This window comes from Mus caroli, unplaced genomic scaffold (assembly GCF_978045245.1).
Source record: "Mus caroli unplaced genomic scaffold, Mus_caroli_1 scaffold_1, whole genome shotgun sequence".
Classification (NCBI taxonomy): Eukaryota; Metazoa; Chordata; class Mammalia; order Rodentia; family Muridae; genus Mus; species Mus caroli.
Genome location: NW_028227256.1, coordinates 13395121 through 13417329, shown reverse-complemented (window position 1 = coordinate 13417329; position 22209 = coordinate 13395121). Strand labels below are relative to the sequence as shown.

At 39.3% G+C, this 22209-nt stretch overlaps 1 protein-coding gene across 8 annotated transcripts in view; it reads left to right on the top strand.

The window, feature by feature from the left end:
* The window catches only part of Stau2 (staufen double-stranded RNA binding protein 2), a 316808-nt gene that overhangs the window by 76064 nt on the left and 218535 nt on the right, over positions 1–22209 (top strand). For all 8 annotated transcript variants that reach the window (XM_029474171.2, XM_085835774.1, XM_029474170.2 and 5 more), the window contains one exon: positions 303–438. In XM_029474171.2, coding sequence (XP_029330031.1) covers positions 341–438 — 98 coding nt within the window. In that variant the 5' untranslated portion in view covers positions 303–340. The remainder of the gene's footprint in view (positions 1–302; positions 439–22209) is intronic.

Below are 22209 nucleotides of genomic sequence, written 5' to 3'. Positions count from 1 at the left end.
GAATAAATAAAATTATTAACAGGTGATATTTTTAATGATTAAATATGCATACATTTTCTGGGGTATTTATAAAATTGATATCCAAACTAGTTACTATTTGATTTTAAATAATATGACTATACAGTTGAATTTTTCAAGTACAGAAAATGCTAAAACTTAGTTTAAACTTTGTTTATATTAATTAGAGAACTGTGTGGAGAGGCCTTCCACTCCCCCTCCTTCAGAGATTACTAATTGAAGTCTAGCTGGTGTGGTTTGTTGTGACAATGTTTCACCTGTGTATCTCTAATGTTTTTAAACAGGTAGTATAACTCCAACTGTGGAACTGAATGGGCTCGCTATGAAAAGGGGAGAGCCTGCCATCTACAGGCCATTAGATCCAAAGCCATTCCCAAATTATAGAGCTAACTACAACTTCCGGGGCATGTACAATCAGAGGTTTGTATGTCTTCTTTGGCTTTGTTCTTATTTACTATTTTATGCATATTGCAGAAGTTTTTGACATTCTAAGGATATTTGCATTGTGAACACAATTGACCTTGGGCATTTTGGGGAATTTAGATAAACCAGACTCACCAAGTGTATTGGAAGTTAAAGGCAGAACAGAAACAAAACTCTGTAGCCTCAGAAACTTTCTTTGCTAATGTACGCAAGCCTCAGGACCCGCCATGCAGCATTCTCACCCCCTCACCACAGTATACTTGGTGTCTGCCTTTCCTGACTTGATGACTACATTAATGGCCTTGCATTTTTGTGATTTATAGCAACTTCTCTGGAGAGGCTTTACTAAGTCTTTGTTACATATGGCACAGTTGTGATAGTTCAAGTGTAACTTTACAAGAGTGTAGAAATTTCAAAATAAAAACAGGATCTCTGTTTTTGTGAGGGGTTCTATTGCTGTGAAGAGTCACCATGACCACAGCCACTCTTATAAAGAGAAGCATTAATTGAGGCTGGCTTACAGTTCAGAGATTCAGTCCATTGTCGTCATGGTGGGAAGTATAGCAGAATGCAGGCAGACTTGGTGCTGGAGAGGTAGCCGAGACTTCTACATCTTGATCCACAGGCAGCAGGGAGAGTCAGTAATATGGTTCCTCCAGCAACTTACTCCAACAGGCCACTCCTCTTAATGGTGCCTTTTCCCTATAGACCTATGGGGGTCATTTTTATTCAAACCACCACAATCCTTATTGTAAAACTTATACAAAACTAATCATAGGAAATGTAGGAAATGCTAGATGGTAAAGAAATAGAAATATCTTGCCATCCTAGAGCTCGCTACTGTAAATATTTTGATTTACTTTAAATTATTCTTTGTGTATAAACATATTTAATGGAAATTGAGTTGTTCTGTAATACATGTATATATGTACAATAAAATGCACAGATCATCAGTGTATATCTTGATGACCTCATGTATGTATGCATCTGTTCTCTCTTCACTGACTTTTAACGTAACTGTGTCTTGATGTATTTGCCATCATGGCAGGGTTTCCTTAGATTTCCATGCTCACAACACACCCCTTTCCAGAAGTAATCTTCAATCTCTTGCCACAGATTAGCTCTGTCATATAAATATGTGCTGCACATAATCTCTCTGGCTTCTTTTACTGTGACTGATAGTTTTCTTGCTCTGTTTTGAAATTTGTTAATACTGCTTATATCTGGGTTCTCTCTTTCTTAATTGTTGAACAGTATGGCTGATTCTTAATTTGTTTAATCTGTGTGTGCGATATGGTACTTTTTTCACCCAGCGTAGTGACCATGTGACATATAATTATTCTTTTAGAGCCTTTTAGAGCTGGCTATAGATGGCCTCATCTGGGCAAGGTGTATTTTCAACTGTGTACATTGTTCTGACACCTGAGCTGGTGTCTACCTCCTTCCCTGGGATTATAGACACATACATACCCTACATAAATAGCATCATAGAAATAGGTTTGTTATGTTTATTTACAAATATTGTTTATAGCTCTGTTATTTCCTAGATGTAGATCACTACAGGAGGAAAATTACAATTAAGAATAATATATTATTCAACCATATTACAATTTTGTTCTAATTTTTCATTAAAAGACAGGTTACCAAGATATCTACTAATTTTAATAATTTCCACTGAAGGAAAAAATCTTGAGTTTTAATTGGATTTGGCAATTTTCATTTTTTTAAAGAAATGTTCTAAAGTCATTCTGTAAATTCGGAAATATTTTTTTTTTTTTTTTTTTTTTTTTTGGTTTTCGAGACAGGGTTTCTCTGTGTAGCCCTGGCTGTCCTGGCACTCACTCTGTAGACCAGGCTGGCCTCGAACTCAGAAATCTGCCTGCCTCTGCCTCCCGAGTGCTGGGATTAAAGGCGTGCGCCACCACGCCCGGCTAAATTCGGAAATATTTATTTTTGGATTGTCACAGTAAGAAATTTTCAATATTCTACATACCCTTCTATATGTTTGCAATGTCTAGGACATAGAAGAAAGCCAAGTACAGAGGATGAATACTATGAAAAAGTTGGTTTTCATTTTTATAGCATACGAGAATGCATTTTCTATTTTTACAGCTCTGAATTTGAAATACGTTGCTTTGCTTGGAAGTTACAAAGTGACCTTTAAGGCTTTCTGTGATGCTGACTGCTCCCAAGCAGGCTGTTCTCAGGTGTTTACTAGCTATCTTTTTATTTATCTGTTTTAATTTATTTTTATTGCATTTCCTGACGAGTTTTCAAATGTTTGTGTTAACATTATTAACATTCAGTCTATTTTGTTTGTAATTTTTCTGCCTATAGTTTGCCTTTTAACTTTGTGTCTTGTTATAATTTTATTAGCTTTTGATATTGATATTTAAAAACAATTTTTTCTTCCTCCTCCTTGCCCTCCTCCACCTTCTTTTGTGTTTTGTTTTGTTTTGAGACAGGGTTTCTCTGTGTAGTCCTGGCTGTCCTAGAACTCGATCTGTAGACCAGGCTGGTCTTGAATTCACAGAGATCCACCTACCTCTGTCTCTTGAGTGCTTATATTAAAGGTATGGTCAACTACTACCTGGCCTACAATTTCATTATTATATATAAGAACTTTGATACGTGATCAGGTATTTGTAATACACTTACTGCTAATCAGATGTATAGAGAATATAATCATTTAGTTTATATATAACTTAATGCTTTGTAGTGCCTTGTTTGGTAGTAGAAATTAACGGTTTCCATTTAAAATGGTACTGTTTGAATTCTGATTACTTCTTTTAGGAGTTACTGTTAAGTAAATAACTCCTGTCTAGCCTCTCCGGCTTCCTGTGTCTCCTCCTCCTCCTCCTCCTCCTCCTCCTCCTTCTCTTCAGCGTGTCTTACTTTATGCTAGGAAGCCCTTACGTCTCATTGGAAGGTTATGTCCTTTGATAGCTGCTCTGTGTGGTCTTCTTACTTTCCTGGAGTTGGCCTGTATGGGATGATTTCTGATTTAGTCCCCACTTAGGGGATGCTTTCAGAGTACTTCCCATCCCCCTTCTAGCTTGGCTAATACCCTCAGCCTGTCTGTCGTGCCAGGCATTTTCCACCTCTCCAGCCCTATCCCTTTCTCAGTGTCTCTCTTTTCACTGTGGCATCCCCAGTAGGCTTCCTGGCTCTCAGCTCAGAGTGTGCAGTACAGCCTTACCCTATCCTTTTTCATACTATGTGCCGTTGCTCTTCCTTTAGGTCGGTGGTTCCCTGGCACCCTTAGAGCTAGCTACTGCTTCAGTATAGTAGAAACAAGCAAAGAGCACACAGTCCATTTTATACATGTAATATGTTTCATTTTTAATTTCCCCACTTTTTTTTTTTATTTATCTGATTTGGGGGAGAAGGTGGAGAGAGTTCTTCAATCTTATCTAGGCTGACTCTGTGTAGTCCAGGCTGGCATCCCAATACCTAACTCATATTTTTTCTCTTTTCAAAATAGGTCATTTGCAAAGTATGCTAATTATGCAAAACAACAGATTTATTATATTTTATAGCTGTATATAATTTAATCACTATCCTTTCTTCTTTCCCCTCCTTCTGACTCCATTTCTTTTCCCAAAGAGTACCCTGTCTGTATTTTTTCCTTTTTTAAAAAAAAATACAGATTCTGCATGAGAGTAAACATGGTATATGTCTTTGTGAGTCTAGCTTATATTGTGTAACATGATGATCTCTTGTTCCATTTTCCTGTAAAAGGTTAAGGTTTGTTCATCTTTTTGGTGAGTAAAACTCCATTATGTATATGCACCACGTTTTCTCTTCCAGTTGGATCTATATTTTGTTATTGTGAATAATGGGGCAGTAAACATGAGTGTGCAGGTGTCTGTGGCTTTTTGATTGACAGTACTTTAGGTCCACATAGGAATGGTGTCTACAGTTCTGGATTTGACCTTTGAGGAGGTCTATCCTGTTTGACCTTTGAGGAAGGTCTATCCTGATTTGACCTTTGAGAAAGGACTACCCTGATCACCACAGTGCCTTTGAGGAAGGTCTACCCTGATCTCCACAGTGCCATTGAGGAAGGTCTACCCTGATCTCCACAGTGCCTTTGAGGAAGGTCTACCCTGATCTCCACAGTGCCTTTGAGGAAGGTCTATCCTGATCTCCACAGTGCCTTTGAGGAGGTCTACCCTGATCTCCACAGGGCCCAGGTTAAGACACTTGTAATGTATTGAGTGACATTCATGACAACAGTTTTGTTTTAATACGATTTCTTTTATATTTTTTTAATCCCTGGTTGCTTACTAAAATTTTGACTAGTGAATTTATTATTTTCAAATAAAGCAATCTGGCACTAAAGCGATGAATTATCAGAGAGCAATCCTGGTGCTTATGTGTTCATGTTCTAGAGGAAGAGGCACTGGGTAAGAGGGGCGCAGTCACTGAGGAGGTGCACTTGACAGATGGAAAGAAACGGGGGAGGAAGGGGGAGGACAAATAAAAAACCATGTGAACGAAAGCAGGGAGGAGGACGCCTGCTCTTGACTGCCTTGGCTGTGTAGACTGTGTCTGGGGCTCTTGGCTGCCTTGACTGTGTAGATTGTGTCTGGAACACAGGCACCAGGGCGAACAGAGGTGGCAGGAGGGCCAAGGGTCCAGGGTCATGGGATGTAATTTGGTTTACTCACTTTTCTACATGTTAAGAAATGTTAATATTTTCCTCTCATTTCTAATTCTGAGATCTGATTTGTGTATTCCATGGGGGAGCAGGACTTGTACCTACATGTTCTCCAAATGTCTCCTCATATCAGGAGTTCTTTCCCTTTATATTTTTGCATTCTTTATGGTTTTCTGCTGATAACAAAGAGGGTAAAAGACTCCAAGAGCTCACTTCAAGCTGCCATGCCAGTTTCAGCTGGAAAGCCTCCTTAGAAAGGCAGCATTGCTCAGTAATCTCTAAAAGGTATGATTTCATGTGTGACCTGAATTTGCTGATGACAGCTTAAGCTAGAATCTATTCCGGAGATGTGGAGCACAAGATTGGAGGCAGCTTACTTCTTGGCAGATTCCAGATTAACTGGTATCTGCTTAAACCAGGAACTGAGAGGTTAAGTCCAAGAAACATCACTTAGGGATACTCTTGAAAACTTACCTCATTTCCTACTTAAGATAATATAAATAGTAATTAGCTGTTGTTTTCTTTGTTCTTTGCTGTTGGCTTTTCTGCTTGAGCTTATATAGAGGCCTAAGCAGAATGTTATTTTCCTCTGTTCTGTTTTATAAATGGAGAGGTTTATTCTTGTACAACTTTGTGATACAGGGGGGATTCTGAAGTACTTGTCTCCTGTTAACACCCAGGATGCTTGGTTGTAGCTGCATCTTGTGGTGTTTTTCTCTTTGTCTGAGGCCCTAGTTGATATTCCACAAATAGAAAGCACTTAACATCCAAATGACAAACTGTGAGTAGATGTGCTTAGCCTACATGCATGTGTGCGTGTAACCTGGGATATTCGTATTTGTAGATAAAAAATGTTGTATTGTGTCAAGAGACTGGACAGCTAAGGGAAGGTTGGAGAACAGCTTATGCATGTGTTAATTATCTATTACTGTGACAAAATAGTCAGCTGGGCACGGGGCTTTTGCTTGTAAGCCTAGCATTTCCCCATTTGACAGGCTGAGACAGAAGGATAACATAAATTTGAGGCTAACTTGAGCAACAAAGTAAGAAGACCTTGTTGTAAAAACGGGAAGGGTAATCCTTTTTCCTTTAACATTTTTAGACTGAGTCTTCTACAGAAGCTCATAGTGTAGCCGAGGTTAGCTTTGAATTCCTAATCCTCCTGCATTACCTCTTAAGTCCTCGTTACAGGTACATTCTGACACACAAGGCTTCAGGCTTCCAAGTTTGGATGTGTACAACCCTGGTGATTGGACCTTACTGCCGCTGCACCTGTGGTGAGCAGAGCATCTTCCTGGGAGGCCATGGTAGAAGAAGCCATTCACTTCAGATGTTAGGTGCAAAGACAGAAAGACGGACAGTCTGAGTTCACACTCCTTTTATAGTATCAAAGATGGAGTTTTACATTTCCTTTATTCTTTTCTGTGTATGAGTGTTTTGTCTATAGGTATTTCTGTACACCATGAATATGCCTGGTGTCCAAGGAGGTTGAAAGAGGACAGGCATTAGATCCTCTGGAACTAGAGTTACAGATAGTTGTGACCTGCCGTGTGGGAATTGGGAACAAATGCTCATAACCACAGAGACATCTCTCTAGCCCCTCAGTACCCCTTTCAGTGGCACACCTTCATATTGACTGGACTACTTCCATAGAGGCCCCACTTTCAAAAGGCATGTCTTCCACTAGCATAGCAGGCCAGGTACCATACCTTTAACTCACGGTCTCTTTATTCACAGTACATGTATTTCTGCATGTCATCTGTAAAATGTTTTCTTTTCAAATGTGTGTGTGTGTGTGTGTGTGTGTGTGTGTGTGTGTGTGTGAGGTGTGTTACAGTTATGCCATCATGAATGCATGGAGGTCAGAGGATAGCATACAGGAGCCATTGCTCTCCTCTTCTGTGTGCTTGGGAAGCAGACTCAGGCCATCAGGCTTGATTGGCAGCAGCACTTTTGCTTGCTGCTCAATCTAGCTGGCCCCATTCTGCCATCTTTTTATAAATAAATTATGTAGAAAAGAATAGAATGAGTTAAACTAGGCATCCTATTAACAGTTGATCAGTATTGTCTATTTACAAATGAAAAGTTATTATTGATTGGCAGGAGGCCTTTCAGCCCCTTGTCCTTCTGACACAGATTTTGAAATATCTCCCACTTAGATTGTGCTACTTGAGAATGGGGTTTTGCCCCACATAGCTGGGGCATCTGTTAGGCAGACCCTAAGGCTAGCTGGATACAGCGCTTGACCTTCCTTGATTCCATCTCTTTTTCTTGCCCTTGTGTTTTTTCTTTGCCAGACTTTCTTTTCAAAGAAACCCACTCTTTTGCCTAATAAGTGACAGTAGTTTGTACAGTAGACTTGGAGTGGGGAAGGTGAAAGATACCGTTTTGATTTCAGCCACTAGGTGGTGCTTGTGTACTGCCAAAATGTAGAGACTAGTGTGGTTTTTTTTTTGTTTTGTTTTATTTTTACTTTTTATGTTTTATTATTATTTTAACCTTAAGACAATCCCTTTATATTTGAAGTCTACTTTTACAGTGATTATCTAGTTAAAAGGTAACTTTTTTATTAGATATTTTCTTTATTTACATTTCAAATGCTATCCCAAAAGTTCCCTATTCCCTCCCCCAACCCTGTTCCCCTACCCACCCACTCCCACTTCTTGGCCCTGGCGTTCCTCTGTACTGGGGCATATAAAGTTTGCAAGACCTAGGGCCCTCTCTTCCCAACAATGATGGACTAGGCCATCTTCTGCTACATATGTAGGCTAGAGACACGAGCTCTGGGGGTACTGGTAAGTTCATATTGTTGTTCCACCTATCCGGTTGCAGACCCCTTCAGCTCCTTAGGTACTTTCTCTAGCTTCTCCATTGGGGGCCCTGTGTTCCATCCTATAGATGACTGTGAGCATCCACTTCTGTATTTGCCAGGCACTGGCATAGCCTCATACGAGACAGCTATGTCAGGGTCCCTTCAGCAAAATCTTGCTACCATATGCAATAGTGTCAATAGTAGCCTGGACTGGCATTTGTATTCTCTTAGGGACTGTATGACATCTGTCTGGGATCTTCTGGCTTTCATATTCTCTGGTGAGAAGTCTGGTGTAATTCTAATAGGCCTGACTTTATATGTTACTTGACCTTTTTCCCTTGCTGCTTTTAATATTCTATCTTTATTTAGTGCATTTGTTGTTCTGATTATTATGTGTCAGGAGGAATTTCTTTTCTGGTCCAGTCTATTTGGAGTTCTGTAGGCTTCTTGTATGTTCATGGGCATCTCTTTCTTTAGGTATGGGAAGTTTTCTTCTTTAATTTTGTTGAAGATATTTGCTGGCCCTTTAAGTTGAAAATCTTCATACTCATTTACTCCAATTATCCGTAGGTTTGGTTGTGTACTGGATTTCCTGGATGTTTTGAGTTAGGATCTTTTTGCATTTTTCATTTTCTTTGATTGTTGAGCCAATGTTCTCTATGGAATCTTCTGCATCTGAGATTCTCTCTTCCATCTCTTGTATTCTGTTGCTGATGCTTGCATCTATGGTTTCAGATTTCTTTTCTAGGGTTTCTATCTCCAGAGTTGTCTCCCTTTGGGTTTTCTTTATTGTTTCTACTTCTCTTTTTAGGTCTTGGATGGTTTTGTTCAATTCCATCACCTGTTTGGTTGTGTTTTCTTGTAATTATTTAAGGACTTCTACCTTTTTAGCAGTGTTCTCCTGTATTTCTTTAAGTGAGTTATTAATGCCCTTCTTAAAGTCCTCTACTAGCATCATGAGATATGATTTTAAATCTGAGTCTTGCTTTTCAGGTGTGTTCAGCTATGCAGGACTGGCTGAGGTGGGAGTGCTGGGTTCTGATGATCGTGAGTGGTCTTGGTTTCTCTTACGTTTGCCTTTCGCCATCTGGCAGTTTCTGGCATTAGTTGTTATAGATGTCTCTGGTTGGAGCTTGTTTTTCCTGTGATTCTTTTAGTCTATGTCAGCAGTCCTGGGAGTCCAGCTCTCTCCTGAGTCTCAGTGGTCAGAGTACTCTCTTCAGGCAAGCTCTCCTCTTGCAGGGAAGGTGCACAGAGGTCTGGCGTTCAGACCTGCCTCCTGGCTAAAGATGAAGGCCCAAAATAGGGCCTGTCCCAGAAGATTGGTTGCCTCTGCAGTCTGCAAGCTCACCTGCATATACTGGTCTCCGAGGGCCCCGGGACACAAGATGGCTCTCATCTGCTCTGGAGGTCAGAGTCCTCCCAGGCAGACACCTCTCCTCTAGCGGGGAAAGGTACCCAGATGTCTGGAGCCCAAAATGGGGTCTGTCCCAGAAGCTGTGTCACTTCTCAGTTCGCTTGCTCATCCTCCTTGGTCCGAGAGCTGACCTGTGCAGACTGGTCTTTGAGGGACCCAGGACACAACATGGCTCACTCTCCTGCTTTAGCAGTCAGAGTCCTACCAGGCAGACACCTCTCCTCTGGCAGGGAAGATGCCCAGATGTCTGGAGCCCAAAACAGGGTCTGTCCCAGAAGCTGTGTCACTTCTGCAGTTCGCACTCACGCCTGAGCAGACTGGTCTCTGAGGGATCTGGGGCACAAGATTTAGTGTTTTCTTTAGTCCCTATTTCAAGGTCAGGGACTAACAAATGAAAGCTTAAAATGACCAGCATTCAACCATGTTTTGACTTATTGATATTCTGATTTCATATGATTTAATATGGAAAAAAGTCAGGTAAACAGCGCTAAAGTATTTTTGGATAAAAGGAATAAGCATGAAGGTGGTGAAAAGCACAACTGTTTTTTAGCAGTTAGAGATGACGTTACATTTGCTATACTGTATTCCTTGGTTTGGGGAGTATATTCCTTTCATTTATCATGTCTTACACATAAAGGCCATTTTCTTTGTAAGGATAACACCCAATAAAATAGATATAGAGGTGAAAGAAAACTGAAAAGTACATTTAAAAGGCTTTTTCTCATGTCTTTTCGTGGGTCTGCAGTGTTAGACTCTTTTTTTTGTTTGTTTGTTTCATTTTTCGAGACAGGGTTTCTCTGTGTAGCCCTGGCTGTCCTGGGACTCACTCTGTAGACCAGGTTGGCCTGCCTCTGCCTTCTGAGGGCTGGGATTAAAGGTGCCACCACGCCTGGCTTAGACTCTTCTTAATGAAGAGAAATAAATCTAAATAACTGAGACACACTTAAAATACACTACCTTCTAAAAATACTGGTAAGCCAGAGAAGAGAATCTGAATACATGGCCAAAGCAAGAATGAAGAAGAATGACCTTAATAACCCTTATGGCCACAGATAGTAACAAACATCTTTAAGGAAATATTAGCAATGTAAATTTAGCTACTGTAATATACCACAATTAAATGAAACTTGTTTTGGGAAAAAAAGATTAGTATGGTAATAAAAATAATCAACTGTATTAATTAAACGGAGAAAAACTATATGAACATTTCATTAGAAGAGGAAAAAGCATTTGATAAGCTAGCAGTTGTTCAGGCTATAAATTTAGCAATCTGGGGATGGAAGATAGGGGCGTGTTGAGATCATCTTCAGATGCCTAGATTAGTTGTTCTCAATCTCCCCAATGTTGTGACCCTTCAATACAGTTCCTTATGTTGTGACCCCCAACCATGAAAATGTTACTTATTGACATTTCATGACTGTAATTTTGCTACTGTTACAAATTGTAATAATGTGTTTTATAATAATTTTAGGTGACTCCTGTGAAAGGGCTCTTGGATGCCCAAGTGGTTGTAACCCACAGGTTGAAAAGTGCTGGACTAGATACATTCCTTGTACAGTCAGGACCAAGACACTGGCATGTGCTGTTATCACTTCAATTTCAGTGGTACTTGAACTCTTGTATATAAATAAAGTAAGAAATAAATGGAGAGAAATATTAGAAAAGAAGTAAAGCTATTTCTGTCTGTAAAAACCAATTTTGAGTGTAGAAAGTTCTAAGATATGAAAACCAAGAGCTATTAGAGTAAGGGAGTTTTTAGTACGCTCACATGATACAAAGTCAGTATACTAGAAAACTCAATGGTAGTTCTGCTTCGTAATCATGAACAACTGGGCAGTTATAATCATGTAAAATGTTGTATTTGTAAGTCAAATTAACAAAATAAGTACACAATGTGTGTGTTGAAAGCTATAACACAATTGCTCCTACTAAGGACGACTCTTCCTGACTAAGATGATCACTCTCCAGAAGTTAACATGAGGTGAAGTACAGCTTCCACGAAAATCCTAGCTGTAACATAGCATTTTGTAGATGTGCAAAAGGCTGCTAGTAAACAAGGAAAGTGAGAGGAACAGAGTGTGAGGGCTCACAGTATCTGACTTTACTACTTGTTAAAATCTGTTTTGAGGTCTGGGATACAGTTTGGTTGGTCGAATGCTTGCCTAGCATACTAGGGTCCTGGATCCAATCAGCAACACCACCAATCTGGTACTTGCATCTGGGAAGTGGAAGGGATGCAGGAGGATCAGAAGTTCAAGATCATGATCAGCTACCTAGTGAGTTTGAGGCCAACCCAGGCTTTAAGAGATCATGTTTGGAGGAAGAAAACCTAAACAGCAACAACAAAAACCCTACATGATTAAATCAGTAGATATTGGAATGTTGACAGAGATATAGAGCAATAGAACAGAAAAGAATAATAAATAAATGGAATAGAAAAGAACAGAGGTTGCCACACTGGGGCCCATGGTCCCAGATATGGCTTACTTTTTTTTTGTGTGTGTGTGTTGCCTGCAAATTAGGAATAGTTTTTTTCATTTTCAAGCTGGAAAAATATTAAAAGAAGAAAGATACAGTTCATGAAGCTAGGTGACATTGACATTTTAGTGTATGTTTGATTGGGATGTAGCCATGGCTTCTTGTTTGGGTGTTGTCTATTGCTTTTGTGCTACTCTGGTACATTTGGATAGTTATAGCAGGGTTTGTATGTCCTGGCCCTTTGAAAAAGGTTGCTAATCTCAGAAATATTGTGGTAAGAAATAGATTCATCATACATAGCCATTTAGTTCATTTAAAACTAATTCAGTAAGTGTGCCAGTAGGGAAGACTGCTGTGCAGTATGAATGAGAACAGGAATGCATTCAGTTGAAAAGTTGAGCTGGGAAAGAGGGTCCAGCGCACACACGAGTATGCTGTGATTGGTGTGTTAAGTGTTCATAAACAAACGTGATGTGAAGTCTGCCGTAAGCAAAGAATGCTGATATGGAGAAAGCAGTCAGAGCTCACCTTTGAGCTTGGGCACACAAATAATTCAAATTTCTTTTCTCTGGCATTTAATATTTCTATTTACAGAATACTAAAGTTGTGCTTGTTACCATTTTCCTGGAATAACACAGGTGAAGCTATTTACCCTGAACCATTGGAGGGCAGCATGGCTTTGTGTTTTGATACCACTTTTATAGTCTCTGAATACTTTGAGTTATAGGTTTAATATCTTATCATATAGGCAAATTGAATGTTTTTAGTTAAAATTAAACTTTTTACTTGGCCTTTTAAAGTTGAAACTGGGACAGTATTATTATGTTCCTTTTGTTCCCTTCTACCTTCCCAGCCCTAGACCTAGAAGCTAGTAGAGCTGCTTGGTAAAGTTTGGAAAGTTTGACTCCAGTTCAGCACTATATACAGTTTCCTGAAATAAAGAATTGGAAGACAAATTTACAAAGTGTTTTCTTTTCTAGAGGTATCTGTAAGACCACACATTAGGTGAGCTTTATCAGAAAGCTCATCTTGGCAGGAGGACCTGGGGGAGCCATCTTGGTTCCCGGATCCCTCCGAAACTAATCTGCGCAGGTGAGAGTGTGGACTATAGATGCTAATAGCTTCTGGGACAGGCTGAAGCCACACAGCTTCTGGGATAGGCCCTGTTTCGGGCCTTCATCTTCTGCCAGGAGGCAGGCCCAAACTCCAGATATTTGTGCACCTTCCCTGCAAGAGGAGAGCTTGCCTGCTGAGAGTGCTCTGACCATGGAAACTCAGGAGAGAGCTATTCTCCCAGGTCTGCTGATAGAAGTTAACAGAATCAGGAGAGGAACAAGCTCTAAACAGAGACAACTATAACAACTAACTCCAGAGATTACCAGATGGCGAAAGGCAAACATAAGAATCTTACTAACAGAAACCGAGACCACTCACATCATCAGAACACAGCACTCCCAACTCACCCAGTCCTGGGCAACCCAATACACCCGAAAAGCTAGACCCGGATTTAAAAGCATATCTCATGATGATGGTAGAGGACATCAAGAAGGACTTTAATAACTCACTTAAAGAAATACAGGAGAACACTGCTAGTTAAAAGTCCTTAAAGAAAAACAGGAAAACATAATCAAGCAGATAGAAGTCCTTAAAGAAAAACAAGAAAATACATCCAAATGGTGGTAAAAATGAACAAAACCATACTAGGCCTAAAAAGGGAAATAGACACAATGAAGAAAACCCAAAGTGAGGCAATGATGGAGATAGAAACCCTAGGAAAGAAATCAGAAACCATAGATGCAAACATCAGCAACAGAACACGAGAGATGTAAGAGAGAATCTCAGGTGCAGAAGATTCCATACAGAACATGGGCACAACAATCAAAGAAAATGCAAAATGCAAAAAGATCCTAACTCAAAAATCCAGGAAATCCAGGACACAATGAGAAGACCAAACCTATGGATAATAGGAGTAGATGAGTATGAAGATTTTCAACTTAAAGGGCCAGCAAATATCTTCAACAAAATTATAGAAGAAAACTTCCCATACCTAAAGAAAGAGATGCCCATGAACATACAAGAAGCCTACAGAACTCCAAGTAGACTGGACCAGAAAAGAAATTCCTCTCAACAGATAATAATCAGAACAACAAATGCACTAAATGAAAAGAGAATATTAAAAGCAGTAAGTGAAAAAGGTCAAGTAACATATAAAAGCAGGCCTATCAGAATTACACCAGATTTTTCACCAGAGACTATGAAAGCCAGAAGATCCTGGACAGATGTTATACAGACACTAAGAGAACACAAATGCCAGCCCAGGCTACTATACCCAGCCAAACTCTCAATTACCATAGATGGAGAAACCAAAGTATTCCATGACAAAACCAAATTAACATATTATCTTTCCACGAATCCAGCCCTTCAAAGGATAATAACAGAAAAAAATCCAGTACAAGGACAGAAACCACACCCTAGCAAACGAAAGAAAGTAATCCTTCAACAAAACTAAAAGAAGACTGCCACAAGAACAGAATGCCAACTCTAACAACAAAAATAATAGGAAGCAACAATTACTTTTCCTTAATATCTCTTAATACCAATGGACCCAATTCCCCAATAAAAAGACATAGACTAACAGACTGGCTACACAAACAGGACGCAACATTCTGTTTCTTACAGGAAACCCACCTCAGGGAAAAGGACAGACACTACCTCAGAATGAAAGTCTGGAAAACAATTTTCCAAGCAAATGGTCTGAAGAAACAAGTTGGAGTAGCCATTCTAATAATTAATAAAATCAACTTCCACCCAAAGTTATCAAAAAAGACAAGGAGGGGCACTTCATACTCATCAAAGGTAAAATGTACCACGAGGAACTCTCAATTCTGAATATCTATGCTTCAAATGCAAGGGTAGCCACATTCATTAAAGAAACTTTAGTAAAGCTCAAAGCACACATTGGACCTCACACAATAATAGTGAGAGATTTCAATACTCCACTTTCATCAATGCACAGATGGTGGAAACAGAAACTAAACAGGGAAGCAGTGAAACTAACAGAAGTTATGAAACAAATGGATTTAACAGATATCTACAGTACATTTTATCCTAAAACAAAAGGATATATCATCTTCTCAGCACCTCATGGTACTTTCTCCAAAATTGATCATATAATTGGTCACAAAACAGGCCTCAACAGATACAAAAATACTGAAATTGTCCCATGCATCCTATCAGATCACCATGGACTAAGGCTGATCTTCAATAATAACATAAATAATAGAAAGCCAACATTCACATGGAAACTGAACAACACTCTTCTCAATGATACCTTGGTCAAGGAAGGAATAAAGAAAGAAATTAAAAACTTTTTAACGTTTAATGAAAATGAAGCCACAACATACCCAAACTCATGGTACACAATGAAAGCATTTCTAAGAGGACTCATAGCTCTGAGTGTTTCCCAAAAGAAACTAGAGAGAGCACACACTAGCAGCTTGACAGCACACCCAAAAGCTCTAGAACAAAAGGAAGCAAATTCACCCAAGAGGAGTAGACAGCAGGAAATAAACTTAGGGGCAAAATCAACCAAGTGGAAACAAGAAGAACTATTCAAAGAATCAACCAATCAAGGAGCTGGTTCTTTGAGAAAATCAACAAGATAGATAAACCCTTAGCCAGACTCACTAGAGGGCACAGGGAAAGCATCCTAATTAACAAAATCAGAAATGAAAAGGGAGACAAAACAACAGACCCTGAAGAAATCCAAAACACCATCAGATCCGTCTACAAAAGGCTATACTCAACAAAACTGGAAAACCTGGATGAAATGGACAAGTTTCTAGACAGATACCAGGTATCGAAATTAAATCAAGATCAGGTTAATGATCTAAACAGTCCTATATCCCCTAAAGAAATAGAAGCAGTCATTAATAGTCTCCCAACCAAAAAAAGCCCAGGACCAGATGGGTTTAGTGCAGAGTTCTATCAGACCTTCAAAGAAGATCTAATCCCAGTTCTTCACAAACTATTCCACAAAATAGAAACAGAAGGTACTCTACCCAACTCATTCTATGAAGCCACGATTACTCTGATACCTAAACCACAAAAAGACTCAACAAAGAAAGAAACTTCAGACCAATATCCCTTATGAATATCGATGCAAAAATCCTCAATAAATTTCTCGCTAACCGAATCCAAGAACACATCAAAACAATCATCCATCCTGACCAAGTAGGTTTCATTCCAGGGATGCAGGGATGGTTTAATATATGGAAATCCACCAATGTAATCCAATATATAAACAAACTCAAAGACAAAAACCACATGATCATCTCATTAGATGCTGAGAAAGCATTTGACAAAATCCAACACTCATTTAAGATAAAACTCTTGGAAAGATCAGGAATTCAAGGCCCATACCTAAACATGATAAAAGCAATCTACAGCAAACTGGTAGCCAAACATCACAGTAATCGGAGAGAAGCTGGAAACAATCCCACTAAAATCAGGGACTAGACAATGCTGACCACTTTCTTCCTACCTATTCAACATGGTATTTGAAGTTCTAGCCAGAGCAATTCTACAACAAAAGGAGATCAAGGGGATACATATTGGAAAGGAAGAAGGAAAAATATCACTTTTTGTAGATGATATGATAGTATATATAAGTGACCCTAAAAATTCCACCAGAGAACTCCTAAACCTGATAAACAGCTTCGGTGAAGTAGCTGGATATAAAATTAACTCAAACAAGTCAATGGCCTTTCTCTACACAAAGAATAAACAGGCTGAGAAAGAAATTAGGGAAACAACACCCTTCTCAATAGTCACAAATAATATAAAATATCTTGGCGTGACTCTAACTAAGGAAGTGAAAGATCTGTATAATAAAAACTTCAAGTCTCTGAAGAAAGAAATTATAGAAGATCTCAGAAGATGGAAAGATCTCCCATGCTCATGGATTGGCAGGATCAACATTGTAAAAATGGCTATCTTGCCAAAAGCAATCTACAGATTCAATGCAATCCCCATCAAAATTCCAACTCAATTCTTCAACGAATTAGAAAGGACAATCGACAGATTCATCTGGAATAATAAAAAGCCTAGGATAGCAAAAACTCTTCTCAAGGATAAATGAACCTCTGGTGGAATCACCATGCCTGTCCTAAAGCTTTACTACAGAGCAATTGTGATAAAAACTGCATGGTATTGGTACAGCGACAGACAAGTAGACCAATGGAATATAATTGAAGACCCAGAAATGAACCCACACACCTATGGTCACCTAATCGTAGACAAGGGAGCTAAAACCATCCAGTGGAAAAAAGACAGCATTTTCAACAAGTGGTGCAGGCATAACTGGCAGTTATCATGTAGAAGAATGCGAATTGATCCATTCCTATCTCCTTGTAATAAGGTCAAATCTAAGTGCATTAAAGAACTCCACATAAAACCTGAGACAGTGAAACTTATTGAGGAGAAAGTGGGGAAAAGCCTTGAAAATATGGGCACGGGGGAAACATTCCTAAACAGAACAGCAATGGCTTGTGCCGTAAGATTGAGAATTGATAAATGGGATCTCATAAAATTGCAAAGCTTCTGTAAGGAACTGTCAATAAGACAAAAAGGCCACCAACAGTTTAAGAAATGATCTTTACCTATCCTAAATCAGATAGGGGCTAATATCCAACATATATAAAGAACTGAAGAAGGTGGACTCCAAGAAATCAAATTATGCCATTAAAAATGGGGCTTATGGCTAAACAAAGAATTCTCTCCTGAGGAATACGGAATGGCAGAGAAGCACCTGAAAAAATGTTCTGCATTCTTGATCATCAGGGAATTGCAAATCAAAACAACTCTGAGATTCAACCTCACACCAGTCAGAATGGGTAAGATAAAAAATTCAGGTGACAGCAGATGCTGGCAAGGATGTGGAGAAAGAGGAACACTCCTCCATTGTTGGTGGGATTGCAAGCTTGTACAAACACTCTGGAAATCAGTCTGTTGGTTCCTCAGAAAATAGGACATAATACTACCGGAAGATCCCGCAATACCTCTCCTGGGCATATACCCAGAATATGTTCCAGCTGGTAATAAGGACACATGCTCCCCTATGTTCATAGCAGCCTTGCTTATAATAGCCAGAAGGTGGAAGAACCCAGATGCCCCTTAACAGAGGAATGAATACAGAAAATGTGGTATATTTACACAATGGAATACTACTCAGCTATTAAAAAAATGAATTTATGAAATTTCTAGGCAAATGGATGGATCTGGAGTGTATCATCTTGAATGAGGTAACCCAATCACAAAAGAATTCATATGATATGTACACACTGATAAGTGGATATTAGCTCAGAAACTTAGAATACCCAAGATACAAGATACAATTTGCAAAACACAGAAACACAACAAGAACGAAGACCAAAGTGTGGACACTTTGCCCCTTCTTAGAATTGGGAACAAAACACCCATGCAAGGAGTTACAGAGACAAAGTTTGGAGCTGTGATGAAAGGATGGACCATCTAGAGACTGCCATAGCCAGGGATCCATCCCATAATCAGCCTCTAATCGCTGACATCATTGCATACAATAGCAAGATTTTGCTGAAAGGACCCTGATAATAACTGTCTCTTGTGAGGCTAAGTCGGGGCCTAGCAAACACAGAAGTGGATGCTCACAGTCAGCTATTGGATGGATCACAGGGCCCCCAATGGACAAGCTGGAGAAAGTATCCAAGGAGCTAAATGGGTCTGGAACCCTGTAGGTGGAACAACAATATGAACTAACCAGTAATCCCCAGAGCTCTTGTCTCTAGCTGCATATGTTTCAGACTATGGCCTAGTTGGCCATCATTGGAAAGAGAGGCCCATTGGTATTGCAAACTTTATATGCCTCATTACAGGGAAACGCCAGTGCCAAGAAGTGAGAGTGAGTGGGTAGGGGACTGGGGTTGGGGGAGGCTATGGGGGACTTTTGGGATAGCATTAGAAGTGTAAATGAAGAAAATACCTAATTTAAAAAAAAAAAGAAAGCTCATCTTGTGGGTTAGGAAAAGAAAGATAGAAAGTTTTACTTCATTGTATATTTCACGTCATAAATCTCACACAGAATTAAACTCACTCTGTGTAACTTTGATTATTGAACTTATTAGTTACTTTTATGCCAAACTTTGAACTCTATTAAAATTCAGTGTGACTTAGTACTAAAATTTGACTGCAGGAGTCCTTGCATTTTCATAGTTAAATTATATTCCATATGATAATACCAAATAATCAAGATTTCCAATGGCAAAATCAAAGGAAACATGTTTAATTGTAACTTTACCTCTCAGTAATTGTAGCCTTTTCCTGATATTTTTTAATTTTTTTAAAATTTTTAATATTTTTATTACATATTTTCCTCAATTACATTTCCAATGCTATCCCAAAAGTCCCCCATAGCGCCCCCCACTTCCCTACCCACCCATTCCCATTCTTTTGGCCCTGGCATTCCCCTATATTGGGGCATATAAAGTTTGCAAGTCCAATGGGCCTCTCTTTCCATTGATGGCCGACTAGGCCATCTTTCGATACATATGCAGCTAGAGACAAGAGCTCCAGGGTTCTGGTTAGTACATCATGTTGTTCCAACAATAGGGTTGCAGATCCCTTTAGCTCCTTGGGTACTTTCTCTAGCTTCTCCATTGGGAGCCCTGTGATACATCCAATAGCTGACTGTGAACATCCACTCCTGTGTTTGCTAGGCCCCGGCATCGTCTCACAAGAGACAGTTATATTTGGGTCCTTTCAGCAAAATCTTGCTAGTGTATGCAATGGTGTCAGCGTTTAGAAGCTGCTTATGGGATGGATCCCTGGATACGGCAGTCTCTAAATGGTCCATCCTTTCATCACAGCTACGAACTTTGTCTCTGTAACTCCTTCCCTGGGTGTTTTGTTCCCAATTCTAAGAAGGTGCACAGTGTCCACACTTTGGTCTTCATTCTTCTTAAGTTTCATGCGTTTATCAAATTGTATCTTATATCTTGGGTATCCTAAGTTTTGGGCTAATATCCACTTATCAGTGAATACATATTGTGTGAGTTCTTTTGTGATTGTGTTACTTCACTCAAGATGATGCCCTCCACGTCTATCCATTTGGCTAGGAATTTCATAAATTCATTCTTTTTAATAGCTGAGTAGTACTCCATTGTGTAAATGTACCATAATTTCTGTATCCATTCCTCTGTTGAGGGACATCTGGGTTCTTTCCAGCTTCTGGCTATTATAAATAGGGCTGCTATGAACATAGTGGTGCATGTGTCCTTTTTACCGGTTGGGACATCTTCTGGATATATGCCCAGGAGAGGTATTGCTGGATCCTCCGGTAGTACTATGTCCAATTTTCTGAGGAACCGCCAGACTGATTTCCAGAGTGGTTGTACAAGCTTGCAATCCCACCAACAATGGAGGAGTGTTCCTCTTTCTCCACATCCTCGCCAGCATCTGCTGTCACCTGAATTTTTGATCTTAGCCATTCTGACTGGTGTGAGGTGGAATCTCAGGGTTGTTTTGATTTGCATTTCCCTGATGATTAAGGATGTTGAACATTTTTTCAGGTGTTTCTCTGCCATTCGGTATTCCTCAGGTGAGAATTCTTTGTTCAGTTCTGAGCCCCATTTTTTAATGGGGTTATTTGACTTTCTGGAGTCCACCTTCTTGAGTTCTTTATATATATTGGATATTAGTCCCTTATCTGATTTAGGATAGGTGAAGATCCTTTCCCAATCTGTTGGTGGTTTTTTTGTCTTATTGATGGTGTCTTTAGCCTTGCAGAAGCTTTGTAGTTTCATGAGGTCCCACTTGTCAATTCTCGATCTTACAGCACAAGCCATTACTGTTCTATTCAGGAATTTTCCCCCTGTGCCCATATCTTCAAGGCTTTTCCCCACTTTCTCCTCTATAAGTTTCAGTGTCTCTGGTTTTATGTGAAGTTCCTTGATCCACTTAGACTTGACCTTAGTACAAGGAGATAGGAATGGATCGATTTGCATTCTTCTACATGTTAACAACCAGTTGTGCCAGCACCATTTGTTGAAAATGCTGTCTTTCTTCCACTGGATGTTTTTAGCTCCCTTGTTGAAGATCAAGTGACCGTAGGTGTGTGGGTTCATTTCTAGGTCTTCAATTCTATTCCATTGGTCTATTTGTCTGTCACTATACCAGTACCATGCAGTTTTTACCACAATTGTTCTGTAGTAGAGCTTTAGGTCCGGCATGGTGATTCCACCAGAGGTTCTTTTATCCTTGAGAAGAGTTTTTGCTATCCTAGGTTTTTTGTTATTCCAGATGAATTTGCAGATTGCACTTTCTAATTCGTTGAAGAATTGATTTGGAATTTTGATGTGGATTGCATTGAATCTGTAGATTTCTTTTGGCAAGATAGCCATTTTTACAATGTTGATCCTGCCAATCCATGAGCATGGGAGATCTTTCCATCTTCTGAGATCTTCTATAATTTCTTTCTTCAGAGACTTGAAGTTTTTATTATACAGATCTTTCACTTCCTTAGTTAGAGTCACGCCAAGATATTTTATATTATTTGTGACTATTGAGAAGGGTGTTGTTTCCCTAATTTCTTTCTCAGCCTGTTTATTCTTTGTGTAGAGAAAGGCCATTGATTTGTTTGAGTTAATTTTATATCCAGCTACTTCACCGAAGCTGTTTATCAGGTTTAGGAGTTCTCTGGTGGAATTTTTAGGGTCACTTATATATACTATCATATCATCTGCAAAGAGTGATATTTTGACTTCATCTTTTCCAATTTGTATCCTTTTGATCTCCTTTTGTTGTCGAATTGCTCTGGCTAGGACTTCAAGTACAATGTTGAATAGGTATGGAGAAAGTGGACAGCCTTGTCTAGTCCCTGATTTTAGAGGGATTGCTTCAAGCTTCTCACCATTTACTTTGATGTTGGCTACTGGTTTGCTGTAGATTGCTTTTATCATGTTTAGGTATGGGCCTTGAATTCCTGATCTTTCCAAGACTTTTATCATGAATGGGTGTTGGATCTTGTCAAATGCTTTTTCCGCATCTAACGAGATGACCATGTGGTTTTTGTCTTTGAGTTTATTTATATACTGGATTACGTTGATGGATTTCCGTATATTGAACCATCCCTGCATCCCTGGGATGAAACCTACTTGGTCAGGATGGATGATTGTTTTGATGTGTTCTTGGATTCGGTTAGCAAGAACTTTATTGAGGATTTTTGCATCAATATTCATAAGGGATATTGGTCTGAAGTTTTCTATCTTTGTTGGGTCTTTTTGTGGTTTAGGTATCAGAGTAATTGTGGCTTCATAGAATGAGTTGGGTAGAGTACCTTCTGTTTCTATTTTGTGGAATAGTTTG